Source organism: Thamnophis elegans, chromosome 1 (assembly GCF_009769535.1).
Source record: "Thamnophis elegans isolate rThaEle1 chromosome 1, rThaEle1.pri, whole genome shotgun sequence".
Lineage (NCBI taxonomy): Eukaryota > Metazoa > Chordata > Lepidosauria > Squamata > Colubridae > Thamnophis > Thamnophis elegans.
In genome coordinates, this window is record NC_045541.1 from 120,009,400 (window position 1) to 120,032,151 (window position 22,752).

At 37.2% G+C, this 22,752-nt stretch overlaps 1 protein-coding gene across 1 annotated transcript in view; it reads left to right on the forward strand.

Annotated features, from left to right (window-relative positions):
- Positions 1–22,752, forward strand: part of AVEN (apoptosis and caspase activation inhibitor) — a 134,411-nt gene that overhangs the window by 34,545 nt on the left and 77,114 nt on the right. The window contains exon 2 of the mRNA XM_032229953.1: positions 4,135–4,306. Within this exon, the coding sequence (XP_032085844.1) occupies positions 4,135–4,306 (172 nt within the window). The remainder of the gene's footprint in view (positions 1–4,134; positions 4,307–22,752) is intronic.

Consider the following 22,752-nt stretch of genomic DNA (forward strand, 5'->3'; position numbering starts at 1 on the left):
GCCATCTGACAGTTATCAGCTGCCTTTGGAGTTGGACATCAGTGGGGCAGAAGAACAACTGGAGCCTGTTCCCAGTGTGCACATGCACAGAGCTGCCAGGAGAAGGGAACAGCTAAGGAACAAGGTTTGACTCAGGAATAAAGCCACAAGTGGACAGTGAATGGGCCCTCCCATAGGGAATAAAGAGGAGCAAAAGGGGAGTGGAATTTTCAGGAGACAATTAGTTCAATTCATTAAGATCTGTTCTTGACTTCTTGCCAAGTATTGTCTGCTACAGAGTGGCATTTGGAAGATATCGGCCGGGCAGCTCTCCAAGCTTGATAAAGGTCTATAGTGGTGCAATCTCTTGAAAGACTGGTGGCCGGGACTTTGCTGGAGAGGAATTCACTTTAAACTAAATAAAAGGGGTTTTGTCCGGACGAGGAGTTGGCTCTGTGCTTTTGGGAAGCCTAGGTCAGAACAGTAGTTACTTGGTCCAATAATAGAGCTGGAAAACCTCTTGATCATCCAAAAACTCTATAGTGTGTGTGTGTGTGTGTGTGTGTGTATGTATGTATGTATGTATGTATGTATGTATGTATGTATGTATCCACCTACCCACCCACCTACCTACCTACCTACCTACCTACCTACCTACCTACCTACCTACCTACCTATCTATCTATCTATCTATCTATCTATCTATCTATCTATCTATCCATATATCAGTGGTGGGTTCCAGATCCTGTTCCAACTGGAATGGTTGGAACGAGCCCGGCGGCATCCACATGGATGCGTGCAGTGTGCACATGTGTTTTAGTGCCTCCACAAGCCTCCATGACGCTCCAGCTGCTCAGTGGAGCGTCACGCAGGTGCTGTATGTGCAGTGCGTGTGCGCAAAAGTGCAGAAGACTTAAAAGACCAGTAAGGAGCTCAGGTGGGCGGGTGGGCCTTCCAGAGCACCGTACCGGAATGGTATCCGGTGTTCCGGGCAGGCTCCGGTACGCCTGAATCGGGGTGTACCGCCTGCAACCCACCACTGGTGTGTATGTGTGTGCACATCCAATCAGGAAGATCTCTAGCATCCAATCAGGAAGATCTCTAGCATCCTGAATGTGTATCATTGTATATCAAGAGCTGTTGCAATGCTTAGAATGCTGACTGATGGCTGCCAGCAGTTCATCAGTTTGAGTCTCACTGACTCAAGATTGACTCAATCTTCCATCCTTCCGAGGTCAGTAAAATGAGGACCCAGATTGTTGGGGGCAATATGCTGACACTGCAAAAAACCCTGGAGAGGGCTGTAAAGCCCTGTGAAGTGGTATCTAACTGCTATTGCTATTGTAATGCATGCACGTTGTACTTGGAAACATATTGGCAATGGTTTGTTGGCTTCAAGATAATTTTTAGTTATCCCAGCTTGCATAGAATAACTTGACTGTGTTTGAGATAAAACAGGTCTTAGGTTGTGGTTGTATCATGCTAGGCAAAAACATTCTTAATATTAGCAGGAAATGCTTCATGAACCCAGTATGCTACTTCTGTGCCATTCTAAAAAAAAAAAAAAGTTATATGTAAGCCTTGATTAACCAAAGTCATTATAGGTGACAGGGTAATAACTGATTATGACCAAGGCATATAAAAGAGGAGATGATAACAAGTTTGAATTAATGAATTATGTGAAAGAAACAAAAATAAGTGCTTCTGTATTTGTGATATTAAGAGAAAAAGTAAGGATATAATACATCTGAATGAACTTCTCACCTTGTGGAGTGGAATTTATGGTTATAAGCCAAGTGATAAAGGTGTTGGTTTTAATTATGGATAAAGGAGCATAGATATACAGTATGTCAGAAAATACATTTAGGCTATTTAGGTTGTTAATATGTATGTAGGAAAGTAGGAATTGAGAGGATGGTGATAGTTTCATATTATTCTACAGTAAGTGGAACAAGGGTAGTCAACCTTTTTATGCCTACCGCCCACTTTTGTATCTCTGTTAGTAGTAAAATTTTCTAACCGCCTACCAGTTCCACAGTAATGGTGATATATAAAGTAAGGAAGTAACTTTACTTTATAAAATTTATAAAGCAGAGTTACAGCAAACCCCTACTGCCCACCATGAAAGCTGGAACGCCCACTAGTGGGTGGTAGGGACCAGGTTGACTACCACTGAAGTGGAAGAACTAAAATGGACTTTTAAAAAACTGTAATATTAGGAGTCAATGTAAGTTTCAATATATTTATTTCTACAAATTTGGAAACATATTTAGGTGTATAGTGCTTGAAATATTTAATATAATCAATAGAAATATCAAATCCTATCTCTTTACATAGAGATAGGATTTGATATATTGAACTGATATATTAGGATTCAGGGGAAGCAAACTAGATTTATTCCATTTTATCCTATAACCAGAATAATCTCCAAAATACTACACAGCCTTATAAAATTAGGCAAAGTAGAATATTGATCAAAATTTGCCAAAATATCAGCAGCAGGCAGAAATAATTTATACTCGTCCCTTTCCAATGTAATACCCTTAATATTAAAAAAAAATGCCCTACATATGTAGGCTCAGGGAACTCACTTGGTAAAGGATAAGTCTACAGCCCTCTATACCTTACAATGGGCAAATGCATTAAACTGGCACATATTACTGAGACCTGGTTGTTTAACAACAAAAATATAGCCCTGTCAAAATTTGCCTTTCCAGACTTCCCAAATTGAAAGTTAGGGAGGAGTGGTTGTTATGATGGTATAGGAGACTTTTGATCAGACAAACCTGTGCAAGTAAATGGAATGGGAAATGGGCATAAGCTAGAATTACTACTGGAATACTGATTGTCTAGAAATCTCTAGAAGCACTTGGATATTGTCAGAGCTTCCAGGATGGACAGCCTTGGGGAACTTCAAACCTTGCCCTAGGGAGAGAGGGCTGGAGCAGTTTGTACATGATGGCTTTGGGCTTGCCCCAAATAATTTTGGCCTTAGTGCACATGCTACATCTAGTCTTTCCTTCTGTGAATATGAGAAATAACTGGCGATAGAGGACATTGATATCTACCCTTTACTGTAGTTAAATCACTTCTTCATCAAACTGCCTCATAGATACCCCCAATCTCTATAAAAGTAGAAGACCGTTAAAAGTAGAAGTATAATGATGCTAGTATAAATTAAAACATGGTGTTTCCTTTGTTCTTTTCTTATTTCATGTCTTTAATATATTTTGCCCACAATTTCTTATCCCTGTTCTATACTTTGCATTATGTTGCTTATCCAGAAGGTGAGCAGTATGATGAGTACAGTATGTCTAAAAAAGATTAAATGAGATTACCCACAAGTGCTGCATGGAGGATGTTATGTCTGTCACATATAATGATATTTTTAAACAAATGTGTGCCACATTTTCCTGTTATCGTTGAAATAACTGCATTTTTAAAATCTGATTGTTGATGACTAAAAGTTTTAAATATACCTTAAATTATATGGATTTCAACACCTAAAATTCTACATGTTGGCTGGAATATTCTGCGAGTTGAGGCCCACACATCTTCATACAGCTTAGCTGAGGAACACTGTTGTAACTTACTATGCTGAATGTTAAAAAAAGTATTTCTTAATGAGGAGCTCTGCTTCTTTTTAATGATCTCTCACGTTTAACAGTTTTGTTTACTGTGAAGCCTTGTAGGTCTAATTCGTTTAACACAGATTAACTATTCCTGTTTGCTATGATTGTAATCCTTTGTAGTTGAATAGAACTCTGATAATGTAAATATTAAATCTTAGGGAGATAAGATGAATTCTATTTTCAGAATATTTTTTCTGAAATAGGAATATTAATATGTTAAAATTTAAAATAATTAATTTTAAAAACATTATTAAAACTAATAGTTACCATCCAATTCTGAAGTAAAAATAAAAACAAAACAAAATAAAAACAGAAATTAGAAAGTTTCTGCCATCATGCATTGTGTCCTAGCCAAAATATTGATAGTCTGATGCAGCAGAGTTTATAATCAAGATATTACTATATAAAATATTGTTGAAAAATTGACAAGACTGCTGTTTACTTTTTCTTGGAAACTTGTTCCAAGAAATAAAAGCAAAAGCTAATCACAGTTATTTAATCATTTTTCTGATATACGCTATAGGCTACTGCTGAACCTGACTTACCAGAAATGGGCAAAGAAGACCGGGGAAGTTATTCAAGAAGAAAGCTAGTCTCCAACTGGCACCGTTATGAAGAAAGTGAGAAAGAAACACAAAATGACAGTGGTGAATCTCAGCGTGGGACAGACTTCAGTGTGCTGCTTAGCTCAGCAGGTAAGAAAGAAGAATCGCAAGCAGTAGTCAATTTCTATTGACTATTTGCCTGCAATTTGTCTTATAGTAATAACATTTGTCTTTATAGTAATGCATATTTGCTTATAATAGTAACATTTGGAAAATTCCTGTGTTTGTTATTAGTTAAAAACCCATTACAAATTTAGAAGTTTTGGTCAATCTTTTTAGGAAAAAGGTTAGGAACACCAAAAATGGCTTTAGATCAAGTTAGTTTGTAAGAATAACCTTGGGAGACAAGTAGAAGAGCCTTAGCCAGGCAATGATCAGTTAAGAGACGGACCACAGAAGGAATGGGGATGGAGAAAGGATCTCAAGAGGTACTCTCCCAGACAGTAAAGTCAGAGGAGGGAAGAAATGCTCTCAGACTTGTAAGGCTTTGTTATTGACCCAACAATAAAGGTAAAGTTACTATAGGTTAAAAAGGTAAAAAACTCATGGGCTTTTTTTTGTGTGTGGGGGGAGGGAGTTAATTTCCTGTCTGGACTTCCTCAAAGAGCTGACAGTCCAGTGGCTCATTTATGTTGTAATATAAACAGCATTTTTAGAAGAGAATATATAGGCCCTTTAATTGATGCTTCTGATCTGTTATTAAGCACTGATCATTTTTCTCTTAATTGCTAAGGCAAAATCACACATAACAATAAGTTCCGGCAACTGTACTTGTTTTGCAACTGCAATTGAGACCAGCAACGCACTAGTTAAATGAAGTGGTTGCTAAGTGAAGAAAAATAACAGGACTGTGATTGTGCTTACAATTTTACGCAGGACAACACATACTCACTAACTGTATATGACTGAGAACGAGATGCTGTGAGAGTTGTAAATGCGGGCATTGATTGCAAAATTACTTTTTCATCATCATTGTAACTGAATGATCACTGTTTGAGGCAGTCACTAAGTGAGGATGACCTGTAGCACTTAGGGACAAGACTACTATTTTTTTTAAATAGCAATATAAATATTCAATATGTTTATATGGAGTATGATGTAAATTAGGCAACAACCAGTTTCATTGAATATTCAAGAGAAACAGATAAGTAGGCGAATCCCATTTTTATTTTAAATCTGGGAAGGGAAATTTATTTGGGATATTTGATATGCTATTTCTTTTGCATTGTCAGTATTGCCATTTCTGTTGTCATGATTATTACTTATTCCTATTATTATCAAGAGTGTGGCCTTATCCTTGCCACTGATTCCACTGAGAGTATTTTGTAGTAGACAGATAAAGTAGCTTGGGCAAAAATGCACAAGTGCAGCAATAGAGGTCTCAGCAAAGAGGTTCCTTTTCAAATGACCTAGAAGATGAGTTGAAACAAGAGAAGAAAATATGAGTTCTCTGCCCCTATTTTAGCCGTATTGATCGTGACTGTTTAACTTGGAGCAATGTTTCAATGCAGTGCAAAGTGGATTGAACCAGCTCTCTAACACCTTTGAGTACGCTCTTAGCTATAAGAGAGAATGACTTTTTATAGTAGTTTTTAATCAGATATTTGCTGTAAGGTTCAAGCTGTTTCAGCTTTTGGTGTGGCTGAAATGTATGTTTCTAGGTTATGAGAATGTCTCTGCTTTAAAAAAAAAAATCTTCATGAATGCTTTGTCATGGAGAGACTCCTTGATGGAAATAATTTTTGATCTTTACCCTGGTGTTGTTATAGTATAGTACTTTAAAAAATGATTCCATTATTTTGGCTTGGCATATTGTGATTTACTGCCACTAAGGAAACCAGCTATTAAATAAATTGCCTGATGCATTTTCTTTGTTTGATGTCTTTACTCTGTTTCTCTAGGTTCCATTATGTTTACACAAATTCTTATCTAATAGTTTTTAATGATATCATATGGATTTTGCGTATACATTTTGGAGTTGCAAAATTAATTCAAAATATAGTAACATAGGAAAAATGAGCTTGAAATGGAAAAACTGGTGGAATTCTGCTCTATTATTTCAAGGAGGAGAGGGATAAGCATGATAGATCTGACTTCTTTGATTTTGGTAGGTGAATGTTTGCAGTAGACCTTCTCTATCCATGGAGATTCTCTGTACAGAGCAATTTGGTGTAATTGTAAAGATGCTGATCTAGAAGCCTGTGACTTCACATTGTTGTGAACAAAGGATCAGTGACATGTGGTGAAGCTTATGGCTGGTGAGGCAAAAAGAAAAAAGTGGCTTGACAGCGGGCAAAAAGAGATTTAAAGGAGGAGAAGCTACCGGGAGGGAGAGGTCCAGTGCGGGGAGAAGGACCAGTAGACGATGCGGCGCTGCACAGGCTCTGGGATGAGCTCGAACCAGTCCTCCACCCACTGGAAGGGCCACTTCTCTGCCACACACCGCACCACGATGTCCAGCAGGGACTCCGGGCTCTGCGTCTTGCTCAAGGGCAGCACTCCGAACATGGCATAAGCCGCGGCCAGGGCAGAGGGGAAAGCGGTGGCAGCAGAGGAAGCGGCAGCGGCGGCCAATGAAGTTCCCGTGACACAAAGTGCCCTGCTGCTGCCGCTGCCGCCGCCCACCCACTGCCCCAGCCTGCAGCCAGCCCAGCACGGTGCTGGGCTGGCTGCAGGCCAGGGCAGCGGGCGGGCGGCGGCGGCGTGAATGTCGGCTTCGGCGGCGGCAGGGCACTTTGCATTGTGGGAGCCGCCAAGCGCCTTTGCTGCAGACCCGAGGCTGACATTTACGCCGCCGCCGCTGCTCCAGTCTGCAGCCAGCCCAGCAATTAAGTCTGTGGGCTTTACTTCTCAGTAGCCCCATATTCGCTTACCATGTTTGTTGGCCATAAATTCCCAAGTGGCTTCCATATGCAGATTGCTTTAATTTCCCATGTCGGGGATGATAATAACAATAATGTCTTAATGCAGACTTTATCATTCTTAAGGGAGAGTTTTTGAAATAAGAGACCTCTAAGTCTTCTGACTATAGATGGTTCTGCTCTTGGCGGCTCCCGCCATGCAAAGTGGAGAGTTGAACTTGCTCGGAGCATGAACTTTTCCAACACAGGCGCATTTTACAAGCAAGGCTCCTGCTGCTAGATTGTGCAGTCGCTCAACTGCAAGGCATGATTCGCTGCTCCCAGATCAGGAGGCGGGAGAATCACGTGCCTCCTTTGCATATGAACTTTTTCGCTTTTTAACCCTTGCTTAACTCTTAAAAAGCGAAAAATTCCTTATGCAAAGGAGGCCCATAGTTCTCTAGCCTTCCCCTACAGTTAACACTAAGCAGACTCAAAGTCACTGTGACTTGGAGTCTGGAAGCAACTACCTTGGCTTTTTAAATTATTTTTTTAAAAAATCTTTAAAATTCTTTCCTTTTTCTCATGACTGGTGAGGCCACGCCTCCCCTGCCTCTAGTGACTGCACGTCCCTGCAAAGGATAGTATCAATACTTGAAGGATATAGAAGAAAAAGCTGATAAAAACCCCACATGAAGTTTGTTTAAGATCAGGAAATTTAAAGAAAGAAACTGAAGGCTTTATTTTAGCGGCTTAGGAACAAGCTTTGCAAACTAATTTCATGAAGGTGAAAATTTAACATGTAACAAACAACAGCAAATATTACCTTTGTAACAAAAAAGAATGCAACAACTCACCATTTGATTGTCTGGAGCAAAATTTGACAGATGGCTACAAGGAGCTTCATGACCGTGTTGCCAAAATTATTCATTAGAATAAAACTTTGGGACCATCAATAGCAATAACACTTAGACTTATATTTAGTTTAGATTAATTTAGTTTACTTTATTGTCATTGCACCTGGTACAACGAAATTAAATGCCATATATAAAAATAAAACATAAGCACACCCTTCACATTCTATACAATTGAATTGAAAAACCATAATATTGCCATTAATATTGCACTATACAGTAGAATTCAAAATAGTTATTGTTCTGCGATAGAAGCTGTTTTTCAGCCTATTTGACTTTGTTTTTATTAGCCTGTACTGTCTGCCAGGTGGTAATAGTTCAAAAAAAAGAATGCCCAGGATGAGATGGATCTTGAAGAGCCAAGGTGGCGCAGTGGTTAAATGCAGCACTGCAGGCTACTGCTAGATCAGCAGGTCAGCGGTTCAAATCTCACCGGCTCAGGGTTGACTCAGCCTTCCATCCTTCTGAGGTGGGTAAAATGAGGACCCAGATTGTTGGGGGCAATATGCTGACTCTCTGTAAACCGCTTAGAGAGGCCTGAAAGGCCTATGAAGCGGTATATAAGTCTACTGCTATTGCTATTGCTATTGCTTTAGGAATGTTTTCAACTTTCTTAAGGCAGCAGGAGCTATAAAGCTCTTCCAAAGATGCCGCTTCATGGTGCTTTACAGCCTTCTCTAAGTGGGTTACAGAGTTAGCATAGTGTCCCCAACAATCTGGCTCCTCATTTTATCGACCTTGGAAGGATGGAAAGCTGAGTCAATTTTGAGCTGTTCAGAATTGAACTTCTGGAGTGAGCAATGAGGTAGCCTGCAGTACTGCCTTCTAAGCACTGTGCCACCACGGCTTTCCTTTTCAAGCTGAGAAGGTTTTGGAGTCCTTCGGGATTGGGCGGCATATAAATTCATTAAATTTCAATTTCAATTTCAAAATGAACGGGTTAAGATGGGTTAAGGACTTTAAGATCCAAGCAGAAAGACATTTTGTTTAAAACATACCTGATAATGATAGAACAAGCCAGTTATTAAAAAGAAGAAAATCTGGTTCATTGATGTTGCTTTTCTGGGTAAAGTTAGGATTGAAGAAAAACAACTGAAAAAAATTTATAAAATACTGGGAATTGCAGATCAAAGTTAAATGCTTATGAAAAAGAAATCCATTGTTATATATTGTGATTAGAGTCTTTGGAGAGATACCTAAATGACTTCCTTTATATCCAGAAATACTGAAATTATCAGACCTGAACACCCTAATTAGTTTATTTTAAAAAGCACCCTTTTTGGAACTGCCTATATTTTTTGATGCTGCCTAATAATTTTTAAGTTCTTAGTTAAGACTTGAATTATTAACTTTCCTCCAGTCTTAGACTGTGAATCTAATTGTAGATTACCAACACATAATACAGAAAAATAAGGATTTTCACTTTATGTGAAATTTTCCATAAATGGAGAAACTCTCCATTGCAGATGTTCATCGTCTATGAATGGAAGAAAATAAGCCCACAATAAGGCTAGTATACAACTGAACTGAAGTAGAAGTCTAAGCATATTTTCCAGAGGCATGAGCCGCTGAACTTAATTGGATGTGCTACAGAGTAAGCATGCATAGGTTTCCTTGTTTTTGCAGCCCATCACAACAGCCTCTATCGACTTGTTTCTTTTTTACAAAGATAAAAGAAAAATCGCTTCATGCCCTTCTTCCACTGTTTCCACTGCAGCTTACTAAATTGCTAAATTGATCCATCCCCAGCAGGGCAAAAACCTATGCGTATTTATTCAACAAGTAAAAAAAAAAACCCACTTAATCCAGTGGTTCTTACTACAGAGTAAAGATGCTTGCTGCGCCCAAATGTCTGTAATCTATTTTGTGGGGGATTATATCTTTTTTCTTTTATGTATAATCCAGTTTTGGAGTAGGAGAGTGCCCTGAATTTAAAGCTGTCCTCTTTAAATCTTTCAGGTCGCTGATTAATTTATTCATACAGTTTATATAGCCTATCTCATTTTTATGTGACCTTTCCCACATAGACAATGCAACTCATTGGTTTTATCAGATTGATGAAAGACTAAGCAGTTCTATATCAATAAAGCCTGATTAGCACAGGCTAAGAAATCACAAGCTGCACCTTTCATGTAACAGCAGTTTCCTCTTGGGATTTCCCCATCTACATCTGTAGTTTTAATTTAACATGGAACATGGAACATGGAATGTCAACATTAACTATTTAGTTTAGTGAAGTTCTGATATGATTTTTTTCCTCCAGATTAATATATATGTTAATGCTTATTAAGTGATTACTTGTCAGATCTATTTCTGTTCTAGAAATTGAAGCAAACACATGTTGCGGTTTTCCTTGCTCGCGAAGGAAAAAAAAGACCACAAATAAAAGAAAGAGGGAGTGGAAAGGAAAGAATATCTCACGTGCCAATAGGAACTTCAGTTTCTGTAAATCCAGTGCTGTGTGTTTTGAACAAATCTTTATCAAGGGGGTTACAAATAAAAACTAGACTTTCATGAGGTATTTTGTTAAAAAGGTCTGTTAAAGAGGTTGGCCATAAAAATTGTCAGGGTTCTCAGAGACACGGGGGGAATTTCTTGATACTTTTGATGGACAGCTTTGTTTCAGATATTTATTCTATCAATTGTTACAAATTCTGCATTTATAAATTCCTATCCTGCAAGATGATCTGAGGAAAGACTTCTACTTCTACTTTGTAGAAATGAAGATTTATCTGGCTGCTTAGAAATGATTGATAAATAAATACAATTATATGGTGGCACATTGGTTAGAATGAAGTACTGCAGTCTACTTCTGCTGATTGCTGCCTACCTGTAGTTCCGTCAGTTAGATTCTGAATGTCTCAGATTCTTGGGGGCAAAATGATGACTCTGTAAACTTCTGAGAGAGGGCTTTGAAGCAGTATATAAGTCTAAGTGCTATTGCTTTTGTTACAAGTCATTATGATTTTATTTATAAAACGTATAGAATACCCCTCTCCCACCAATCTCAAAGTCTCTAGGTGGTGTATGAGACAAGCAAGCAATCATAAAGCTTTTTAGAAAAGACAGAGTTGTAAAAACTCCGGGATGTAGAGAATTATAGAAATGACCAGGAAGCTAATATTCACAAACCTTTAAATAAATAAAAGGACAGAAGCATTTCTTAAATTTTGGGAAGAAAGGAATTATGGAGAGATTCAAACTGCCTCTTGTCTACTTCATTGGTGTTAAGAGGGACAGGAGAAAAAGCACAATCAATTCTGCAATATTTTGTTACTATAGACCAGGGATGTCAAACATCCGGCTCGCAATGTAGTTGGACCTGACCTGCGGGACCATCCTGGTAAATATATGGGGCCAGCCCACATACCTTCGGCCTGGTCTACCCAGTGTGAAGAGGAAACATGCCAGCAGTTTTGCAAATGGCATCAAGCTGACTACACCCACCCAGTTGGCCATGCCCTCCCAGTTGGCCATGCACATCCATCCAGTTGGCCATGCCCTCCCAGTCAGCCATGCCCAGAGAGTGGCATCAAGCTGGCCATGCCCACATAGTTGGTCACAGTTGACCATTCTCCCACCTCAAGTCAACTCCAGTCCTGATACAGCCCTTAATGAAATTGAGTTTGACACCCCTGCTATTCTCAATAAAGTATAATTCTAGCCTTTTTGTAAGACTGGATTCTTGATCTCTACTTGGTAGAATTGTTTCTGGAACATCACAAAAGTGCAAGAAATTTGCAAACCCCTCATATTGTACCTTGGTAGACTTTCAAATAACTGATAGATAACCAGCCATAACATACTGATAACCAATACAACTCCTATGACAAAAGCAGTATGTGGCAGAAATAAGACTGCTCAGTTTTCATATTTTCAATTGCATTTTGCACCAGTGGAAATTTCCAGATGATCTTCAAGGACAGATCTATTTAGTAGAAAAGATTACATCATCCAGGTGAGATATGGCTTGAGTAATCTTTGGTGCCTCTTATTCTCAATAACAGCAATTGGTGCATTGGCAACAGCTAGTTTAAGGCCTTCTTGGCCACTGACTTCACCTGCTCCTCAGGCAGTAACCATTTGACCTAGTTTGGGGTCAAAAATAATCCTGCCATTGGACAGAATCCTTTAAAACATTTTTGATCACCACACTAAAATGCTTTAGAAGATAGTCTGTTCTTTCCCTCCTGGATTTCTGGTGAATGGTTAAGATCTAGGTGTATTACAGAAAGGGGGCATGATATAATGCAGGTTTAAAATTGGCATGGGTATAGTTCTGTTTATCTTTTTGATAATTTTCTTGTTAATTATGTTGATATTATACATAATTTTATATATTTTGAGTGTGTGTTTAGTCAGTGATATTATGTAAAATTGGCATGAGTATAGTTCTGTTTATCTTTTTGATAATTTTCTTGTTAATTATGTTGATATTATACATAATTTTATATATTTTTGAGGGTGTTTTTAGTCAGTGAAATTATATAAATTGCTAGATAGTTAAAATCTTTGGGCATGGGCAACATACAAATGAAATAAATGAAATAATATACTAATTCAAGAGCATTAATTTTATCTGATAATGGTCTTGCAGTATAAAATGTTATACTTTATTTAAAACAAACTAACCATTACAAGTTAAACATCTACATTTCTTTCCAGTTTTGCTAACTAGATATGTTTCAGATGTTTTTCATTCCAGTTTTAGATTATACAACTGACTAAAAGCAAGGAAAAAATGCCAGATTTTCATTTTCAGTATATGCAATAGAAAATCATTTATCACAGGGCGTTTGAAGATAGTTTGATGATGACAATGATTATGTGCTATCAAGTTGGTATCAACTGTCGGCAAACACATAGATTTTCTCCATGAGAAGATAGTTGAATATAAACAACAAAGAAATTTATAGACAAGGATAAGAACATTTCGCAAAGCAGATTGTTATAAGAAAATTCTTGTATAGGTGAGGGAAGAATGCAGTCTTTTTTTTTTTTTTGATAAATTGCTTAAATTATATATTTCAAACTGTGAGGAGTTATACATTATTTATAAATATTTTTTAATATTTTAATTTAATTAAAAAAGCAAAGGCACACAAACATTACCATTTGTATTATGAAATATTTCTCAACAATACAGTTGAATAAACCATGGTAATTTAAAAAAGCAAATGACTAAAAGATAAATAGTGTTTTAAAGCAATTTCTCCTCTTATTGGTCATGTTCAGTTCTACTTAAGATTTTTCTGAAATACATACTCCAATACATTTACTTAGAATCTGCTTCCTAATACATGCATTTATTCTCTCCTCATTCCCAATCCCTAAAAATATTATTTCATTTATTATAATATATAACTATAATAAATATATTTATATTTGATAAACATACTTAGATTTAATAAATATAATATTTATTATAAAATAAATATTTATTTTTCTAAAACTCCAGCTTCTATTTATTGTCCATATAGATGCAGGACAAAACCTGGTGGCTTTTTGTGAAAGCTGTTCATTTTTCAATTAAGATGTAGAGATTTTATTTGCTGTTTCTTTACCAAACCTTCAGTGGATTTGTACTTTCTGCTGAGGATGTGAGATTATATATTTTGGTTTCTTAGCTTTGTCTCTGATCTCTTGAGAATTAAATAGACTCTGCAAGCTTTGACATAAGAAATATCGTAAGAAACTTAACAGTAAAAGTGGCCACAAATATCCTTGTGTTTCAGTATTAATATCAAAGGTACAGATACTTCAGTTTTCACATACTATGTATGCCATAATATAATTCTTACGGAGTGGAGATACAGACCTACATTCTGTTTATACCATATACCAATCATGACAAAAATAATAGTAATTGCCAATAAGAAATACAAAAAAGTCTGTATAGTGGATGTTGTAGTTGCTGAAGACAACAGAATAGAAGCAAAAGAAATGGAGAAAATCACAAAATACAAACACTGATACAAGGAATAGAATGACTGTGGCAAAAAAAAGCAAAGACAGCACATGAAACATCCAAAAATATCTGCAGCACCACTAATCCTATCGGTTAATTGTAAAAGGCAGCTTACATCCTGTGACAATATGTATTTGTATTTTGTATTTGTATTTATTAGGATTTATAGGCCGCCCTTTTCCCTGAGGGGACTCAGGGCGGCTTACAATCATTAGGGAGGGGGTGCAATTCAAAAATAAACAGTATGTGAACAAAGTAAAATAATAAAAACACAACTTGCATTCAACACTCAACACTCGGGTGGGGCAAATTAGAAGCTTATCCCCAGGCCTGTTGGGATAGCCAGGTCTTGAGGGCTGTGCGGAAGGCCTGGACGGTGGTGAGGGTGCGTATCTCGACGGGGAGGTTGTTCCACAGGGTCGGAGCTGCAACAGAAAAGGCTCTCCTCCATGTAATCGCCAGTCGACATTGACTGGCGGATGGGATTCGGAGGAGGCCCAGTCTGTGTTTAACACCATTAAACAACAATATCTGCCTATTGAAGATCCTTGGGAAGGATTCAGTAAGTGGAATCTCTACATCTGGCTGATTATATCACCAAACATTATACATCAATATTGATTGATTTTTAAAGTTGTGTTAATGTTTAGAAGCAGGGCAGCTAGATTTTGATGCTTAGTTTATTAAGCACTGACTTAATGTGAAGGTAAACCCTTGCAAGAGTAAAATCGTGAAATAACTCAAAATTATTTTTTAAGCAAACTAGATTCTATACTTTTATTTTGAGCATCCTTTGAAGCTTAATAAACACAAGAAAAGCCATAATATTAATAGTATAACATAAGATTTTCCCCAAGTGACTGAGCCAAAATAATTCAGCTCTATGATTCGTCTAAGTGATAATTCTACCCAAGTTGAGTACTACATTATAGTATACTAATATTATGTTACTGTTTTACTATGGCTCTCAAATTAGAATGCACAACCATCAGCCTAGAACAATGCACATAAAAGAAAGGTTTTCCATAATTTTTAGAAAGCATCCTTTTTTTAAGGCATAGTTTCACGTTACTATTTTTAATGCTTTTATCATTTTCAGCTATATGAATTGTAGATGAAATACCATCTTCCAATATTTTTTAAAAGTTATGATAATGATGTTGCATTATTTTGTATTTTATGTAATATATTTGGGAATTTGGGACTAACCAGCATGCTATGCAAATTGTGTTTTTATGTGTTATGTCTTCAAATAAAATATGAATAGCAGTTGATGGTATGAATAAAATATATCTGATTTTATATACAGCTCTGCACAGTTCAAACAATATACTAGCTATATAAATTCATTGATTTTGGTATCTTGTAAAAATTCAGGAACTCCCAAATGGATAATAATTTAAAATAATTTCCTTTATGTTCACTTGTGTCTGATTTTCAAAGACTGCTTAGAAAAATCCCTGCAGTTTTCCTGGTAAAGTTTTTCAGAAGGGGTTTGCCATTGCCATTGCCTTCTTCCTGGGGTTGAAGGAAAGTGACCAGCCCAAGGTTACCCAGCTGGCTTTATGCCTAAGGCATAAATAAATTTAAATAATTAAGTTTATTATAAAGGAACAGTAATTTTCTCTGCAGAGCAAGTATCAGTTCAGATGGCCAGTTTTGTAAAGTTGCAATCTGCCCACCAAGAATGATAACTTGGGTATCTTTTAAAAGATTTTTTAAAAGTCCCTCTTCTATTATTTTTATAAATAACTCAAAGTTTGTTTTCCTATTTTCTAAACCTTCTGACGTAAGTTGGACTGAGAGTGGTGACTGGCCCAAAGTCATGTAGCCAGCATTGACGAAACTAGAACTCACAGTCTCCTGGTTTCTAACCTGGTACCTTAACCACTGGACAAAACTCTCTCCTCTGAAAAGCAAACAATAACAAATAAATATAAAACACTCAGGCTTAATACTAGGTTTTGGATAAAGTTTTATTACATTGTATTCAGCATTCCACCACATCAAAACAATTAGCATTTAAGATTATGATTTTGGAGTAGTAAGAATAGATCTTTCGGACATTTGGACTCATTGGCATATTTAATAGGCTATTTTGCTAAAATTGCTCTGAGAAATTCATTATTGTATTTCTTTGGGATTTAAAATGAAAAAACTTGATCTAAGTTTAGGCTTCAAATAGTCTTGACTAAGCTGTTTAATAGTTTAATAGAAAGAAGGACTAGGGGAGACATGAAAGCTGTGTTCCAATATCTCAGGGGTTGCCACAAAGAAGGAGTCAAACTATTTTCCAAGGCACCTGAGGGTAGAACAAGAAGCAATGGGTGGAAACTAATTAAGGAGAGAAGCAACTTAGAACTGAGGAGAAATTTCCTGACAATTAGAACAATTAATCAGTGGAACAGCTTGCCTCCAGAAGTTGTGAATGCCCCAACACTGGAAGTCTTTAAGAAGATGTTGGATAGCCATCTGTCTGAAATGGTATAGGGTTTCCTGCCTAGACAGGGGGTTGAACTAGAAGACCTCCAAGGTCCCTTCCAACTCTGCTATTGTATTGTATTGTAAACTGCATTAACCCTGCTAAACCAGAATTCATTTGACTTGAGAAAAAAAGATTACTGCAATTCCCGAAGGCAAAAAATAGGAGTTGTGAAATGATTTAGATGGTTTCCGTAGTTATATGAACAAAAGCATTATTTTCTTACAAAATCAATCAGGTTCCTTTAATATATACCAAGATATTAGCCATTTATAAGAAAAAAAAATAAGAAATTGGCAATTGTAGGCTGCATAACCATCTGTTCAACATTTGCTTTCTAAAAGTTCCCAACATTACATACTTTTTTCTTCATCAAGCAAGCTGTTCCTTTTTTATACATTTTGTTGTGTTAAAAGCAGGAAATGTCAATTATTTTTTTTTGCACTTAAAACTGAATTTGGAAGTCCTGTGATTTCAAAGAATGTATATCTTTACTATTTTACCAGATTAGACTGCATTAAATGACATATATTATTTCGCTGAAAATGCAAGGAACTAACTTTAATCATTATTATACTTTATGCCTATATATATAATTAAATTACATCATAGAAATCTTATTAATTTGATCATTTGTCTTCCAGAATTTGTTTTACTGTCTGATCATAAGGAGAGGAGATATATAGCTGGAATGATCATTGTGATCCTTAAATAAAAGTATTGTTTTGAAAAAAAAAGTGTGTTATTTATACTTACTGCATTTTAGGTGATAAGAATAGACCAAAAAGTGCCAACTGATTCATTGTTTTGTTAAAGAGCTGTCTCATAATTTTAAGCATGTACTATAATAGGCTCAGTTTAATAGTCTGAAAGATAAGCATAGCCCTTTCTGGAGCTTAGAGGATATCTGTTTAGGTGTCACTCTGACTTTTTCCTTCAGAATGAATTTATTACTATAACTAGCCTGGTGTTTTCTTTTCTTCTTAAGTCTGGTTGTTAACGTTCTTAGCTTTCTGCCAACTTACTGTTATCAGCATGTCAGAATAAAGCATAAGAATACTTAATTGCAGCAGTATTTATGATAAATCATTCATACTTTTTGTTGCCATTTGCTTTCATTTTAAATATTTATTCTTTAGATCATATGCCTACTTTGGTTAATTTCCCCAGTAGAGACTTGGAATGTTTTCTAGAGCCATCCAACCATTGTTACTGTCAAAGTGATAGTAACAGGGTCAGACTTTATATCATGTCAACTGGCTGAATGATTTTCTGAAGGTTCTAGAAGTTACAAGTGGAGAAAAGCTTCTCATTTCAAGAAGCCTTAAAACACAATTATAATACTTTTAGACAAAAAAAATGTACCTTGTAAATTTAAGAATAGAATAGAATAGGAATAGAATAGAATGGAATGGAATAGAATTCTTTATTGGTCAAGTGTGATTGGACACACAAGGAATTTGTCTTTGGTGCATATGCTCTCAGTGCAGATAAAGAAAAAATAAATATATTCATCAAGAATAATAAGATACAACACTTAGTGATAGTCACAGGATACTAATAAGCAATCAAATCATACTAGGAAACAATAAAATCAATATAAATTGTAAAAATACAAGCAATATGGTTATAGTCATAACTGGGAAGAGATAGGTACTATGAAGGATGAGAAGAAGAATAGTAATACAGTCTTAGTAGATAATTTGACAGTGTTGTGGGAATTTTTAGGATTTTTTTTTTTTTTTTTTTTTAGGATTTTATTGAGGATTTATATGCCGCCCTTTTCCCTGAGGGGACTCAGGGCGGCTTACAACAATGAGGGGAAGGGAGTGCAAGACAAGACTTAAAAAGAAAAAGAATCGTGAATAAAAGAAAATTATCCATAAAAACACAACATTCACTCAACATTCGGGCGGGGTGAGAGTAATCCTATCCCCAGGCCTGACGGGATAGCCAGATCTTGAGGGCTGTGCGGAAGGCCTGGACTGTGGTGAGGGTACGGATCTCCACGGGGAGGTTGTTCCATAATGTCGGAGCTGCAACTGAGAAGGCTCTCCTCCGCGTAGTCGCCAGTCGGCACTGACTGGCGGATGGAATTCGGAGGAGGCCTACTCTGTGCGATCTGATGGGACGCAGGGAGGTAATTGGCAGGAGGCGGTCTCTCAAATAGTCAGATCCACTACCATGGAGCGCTTTATAGGTGGTAAGTAAGACCTTGAAGTGCACCCGACGATCAACAGGTAGCCAGCGCAGCTCACGGAGGATTGGTGTTATATGGGCGAACCGTGGTGCGCCCATGATCACTCGCGCGGCCGCGTTCTGAACTAGCTGAAGTCGCCGGATGCTCTTCAAGGGCAGCCCCATGTAGAGCACATTGCAGTATTCCAGCCTAGAGATCACAAGGGCTCGAGTGACTGTTGTGAGAGCCTCCCGGTTCAGGTAGGGCCGCAACTGGCGCACCAGGCGAACCTGGGCAAATGCCCCCCTGGTCACAGCCGACAAGTGGTGGTCAAAACTCAGCTGTGGATCCAGGAGGACTCCCAAGTTGCGGACCCTGTCTGAGGGGTATAAATTTTGCCCCCCCAGCCTGAATTAATTGTTTAGCAGAGTGATGGCATTCGGGGGGAAAAACTGTCCTTGTGTCTTGTTCTGGTGTGATACAGTCAGCTCAGTGGTGGGTTGCAGGCAGTACGCCCCGGTATGGGTGTACTGGAGCCTGCCCAGAGCACTGGGTACCGTTCCGGTGCGGTGCTCTGGAGGGCCCACCACCCGAGCTCCTTACCTGTGCTGTAAGCCTTCGGTGCTTGCGCACATGCGCATGGCGGGTACAGCGCCTGTGTGATGCTCCGCCGAGCAGCTGGAGCATCGCAGAGGCATTGTTGGCAGGTATGATGCATGCATGTGCCGCACGTGAGCACGCATGTGTACATACGCGCTGTGACCATCTATGTGGGCGATGCTGGGCCTGTTCCAACCGTACCGTTTGGAATGGGATCCATAACCCACCACTGAGTCAGCTTTACCCATGCTATTGCTCTCAATTGCATGACATCCTCTTTGGGAAGAATTGCATCCGCATATAGTAGATACTTAACAAATTCTTAATCTGAAAGTGCTACAAATAATCAGATTTTTTTCATGAACTAAAATGTTGAAAGCATGTGCCAAAGGAAGGCCATCTGATTCACCTCCTTGTAAAGGTTGAAAATGAGTCAGTCAAAGGTGTCCTCTTTTTTTCCTGGGAGCCTTCAGAAGTTCTTATTTCTTTTAAATAATAGCATCAATTGTCATTCAGATCAGAAATTTATTCTTTTGCATTGCATATCTAGAAAGTACTCAGTACCTCATAATTTTTACTATTCTTTGTATATTTTTTACTATATTCCTTATATTTTGTCTTATTTATATTTCTTGTAATAGTGCATTTGACTTATCACTAATCTTCAGCTAAAAACCAAAATATATTAGGTTCAGGCATATCCATTTGTGGGTATCAGAATAGTGGGCCTTGCCCAGTCATGATTGCCATCTTGATTTTTATGACTCTCCCAGGAGATGTTATTGCTTATGTTCCTCTTTCTAACCCTAATTTTAGATATGTTAGTAATCTTAACCACCATTAATGATGATCAAGTGTTAGGTTTCTGGCATGTTGATGTTGTATATAAACATTTGTATTCACTCCTCATGATTAATACATGAGCATACCTACATATTGCTTTGGTTCTCAATTATATATCTGATTCATGGCAACAACTATAGTACCAAATAAGCCTATATAATATGCCTAACTGCTTTATGTTAGCCAACGTGTAGAGTGAAATATTTTTTTAGGCTCCTCTTTCCTAAACAATTCTATAGATCCTGCACAGAAACAAAATGGCAAATGTTCCCACTCATAAACAATTATAATGCAAAGTTAGATTTGGGATACGTTGGAGAAAGAAGCTAGTAAAGTAAAAAACAAAACAAAACCAAGGGAAGCATCTCTTCCATAGATACAAAATTACATTTCCCTGATTGGAGACTAAAGTGTATAAGAATTCTGAACAATGCTTAGATCCAGAAGCAGATTGGCAACGAATTCAACTCATGGAGCAGAGGAGTAACATCTGCTTTTCTGGAGGCATCTATAATTGCCATGCTGCTGCATTCTATACCAGCTGAAGAGAGCAAGTTTTGTGTAGTGGTTAAGCCATCAGGCTATAAACATGATGACTTTGAGTTCTAGTTTTGTCTTAGGCACAATGCCAGGTGGGTGTTCTTGGGCCAATTACTGTCTCAGCCCTAGGAAGAACAAAACACTCCTAAAATCATACCAAGAAAACTTTGGGTACTTGTTTGGGCATTTGCCAGGAGTCAAAAACACACACACACACACACACACACACATACACACTTAAATACCTTTCCTAAATGTCTGTTGAAGCAGAGATATACATCCATAGTATCCTCCAATAGACAATAATATAGAAGGTAAGGGTGACTGATAAATGTGAGTGTTAGTATGTTCTTTTCCGTCTTAAATGTTTATAATTCTGTATTAGGAGTAAGCCCAGATGAATTCCTGGGAACATCTTTTGAATGGACATGATAGAATTTTGCTGTTAGTGTAATAACGACAGACAATCTGGACTAGATGTTTTAATATGCTTAATTCATTTATATGGGAGGCTGTTTACAATTTATCTCATTTTGTTTTTAAAATAACTAAAATGAGCAGTGAGCATAATTAAATTTAAATGATGAATTAATATGCAAATTAGACTTTATTAATCAAGCATTTTCACATTGTTCTACAATATGATCCTTTGTTATTACACATTTTAAAGGCACATTTTGTATCTACTTGTATTGATATATATGCAAATGTTGCAGGTCCCCTTTGCTGTCACATCTGCTAAAATTGAATCTGAATGCTTAAGTCTGGAACAAGGGAATTTTACTTTTCCTTAATGAGTATAATAGACTATGTGTAGCACAATTTGTTCTTATTACCGTTGAAAGAGCAAATATGATAAATTATTCAGTATGAATTCTGAAGTTGCGCTGAACACATTGTTGTGACCTATGGCTGCCTAAGCAACTGATTAAGAACCAAGCATAGTTTTCAGTAGGACTCCTCTAGTGTCATGTTGCTTGATTGTTTTACTGCCACTTTTCCTCTCATTCATACTAGACTTCATATTAATTATCTACTCTACTTTCACACTATTTCCCTTTGCCAACCTCCTCTTCATCTTTGTAACCTTTGAACATCACTCTGCTTTTTCATTGTTTAATTTTGAAAGAAATGAGATAATTAAATGAAGACCAAATATTTCAGATGAGATCTGGGCAATTAATATAGAAGAATTTATACATCAATATGATACAAATTGTAAATGTAATTTAATAATATTCATCTATGAAAATCTAACCCAATTTTAAATTATTAAATGTATATAAGACATATAATTGAAAGGAGTTGACTTTTGAAACTAAGAAAAGAGAAAACTCCATCAGAAGTTTTTAATTTAAATAGGACAGGGACCATTGTAGTCGATGTTCCAGTTTACTGTAAAGACTTAAATGGGCACTTCATTTAAAGCTACTCATGACATATGTGGTAATTATGGTTTTCTTGCAGATGTTTCATTACCAAACTAGGTAACATCATCAGTTTGCAAGAAAACAACCAAGCTCAGGGAGCACCATAGAAAATAAGTGAACATTAAAAATCATACCTCCTTTTTCTTGAAGGCAGAGAGTTGTGCTGGCAAACTTTGACCTGCCCAAGAACATAAGAAAAACCATTTTGTGTCATGTTAATCCTCAGTTTAATGGATTAGATAAAGAAGGAGTTCTGCAAAGACATTTAATAACAAATGTCCATCAAATAACAAATGATCTGAGAACTTCTCCCTACCCCAAAAGCAATGTAAACATCACCAGAGGATTAAGAAGCTGCCCAATCTATAAAGATTCAGGTGCCGCATCTGCCATCAAAACCAATTGGACAACTACAACTCGCTAGATCAAGGACAAGTAGCGGACAAGGAAAGAAGTAGGTGGTGTGGATCAGAGCCTGAAAAGACTTAAAAAAAAAAGATTGCCCAGCATTCTAAGACTAGGCTAACGCAGAAGCCATAATAGTTTCCAGAGGCAACAAAGAGCCACAGAGATACAGTAAATAATAGTCTAGACACCAGATGTTACCAAGTCCAATGATCCTGTGGATCGAGCAAAGTGTCTGTTAAATCTGAAGTCCACTAAACCAAAGTCTATTAAATCCATCAACTTACTCTATTTAAAATGCCTATTTGAGAAGAACATTTTTTGCATTACAGCAT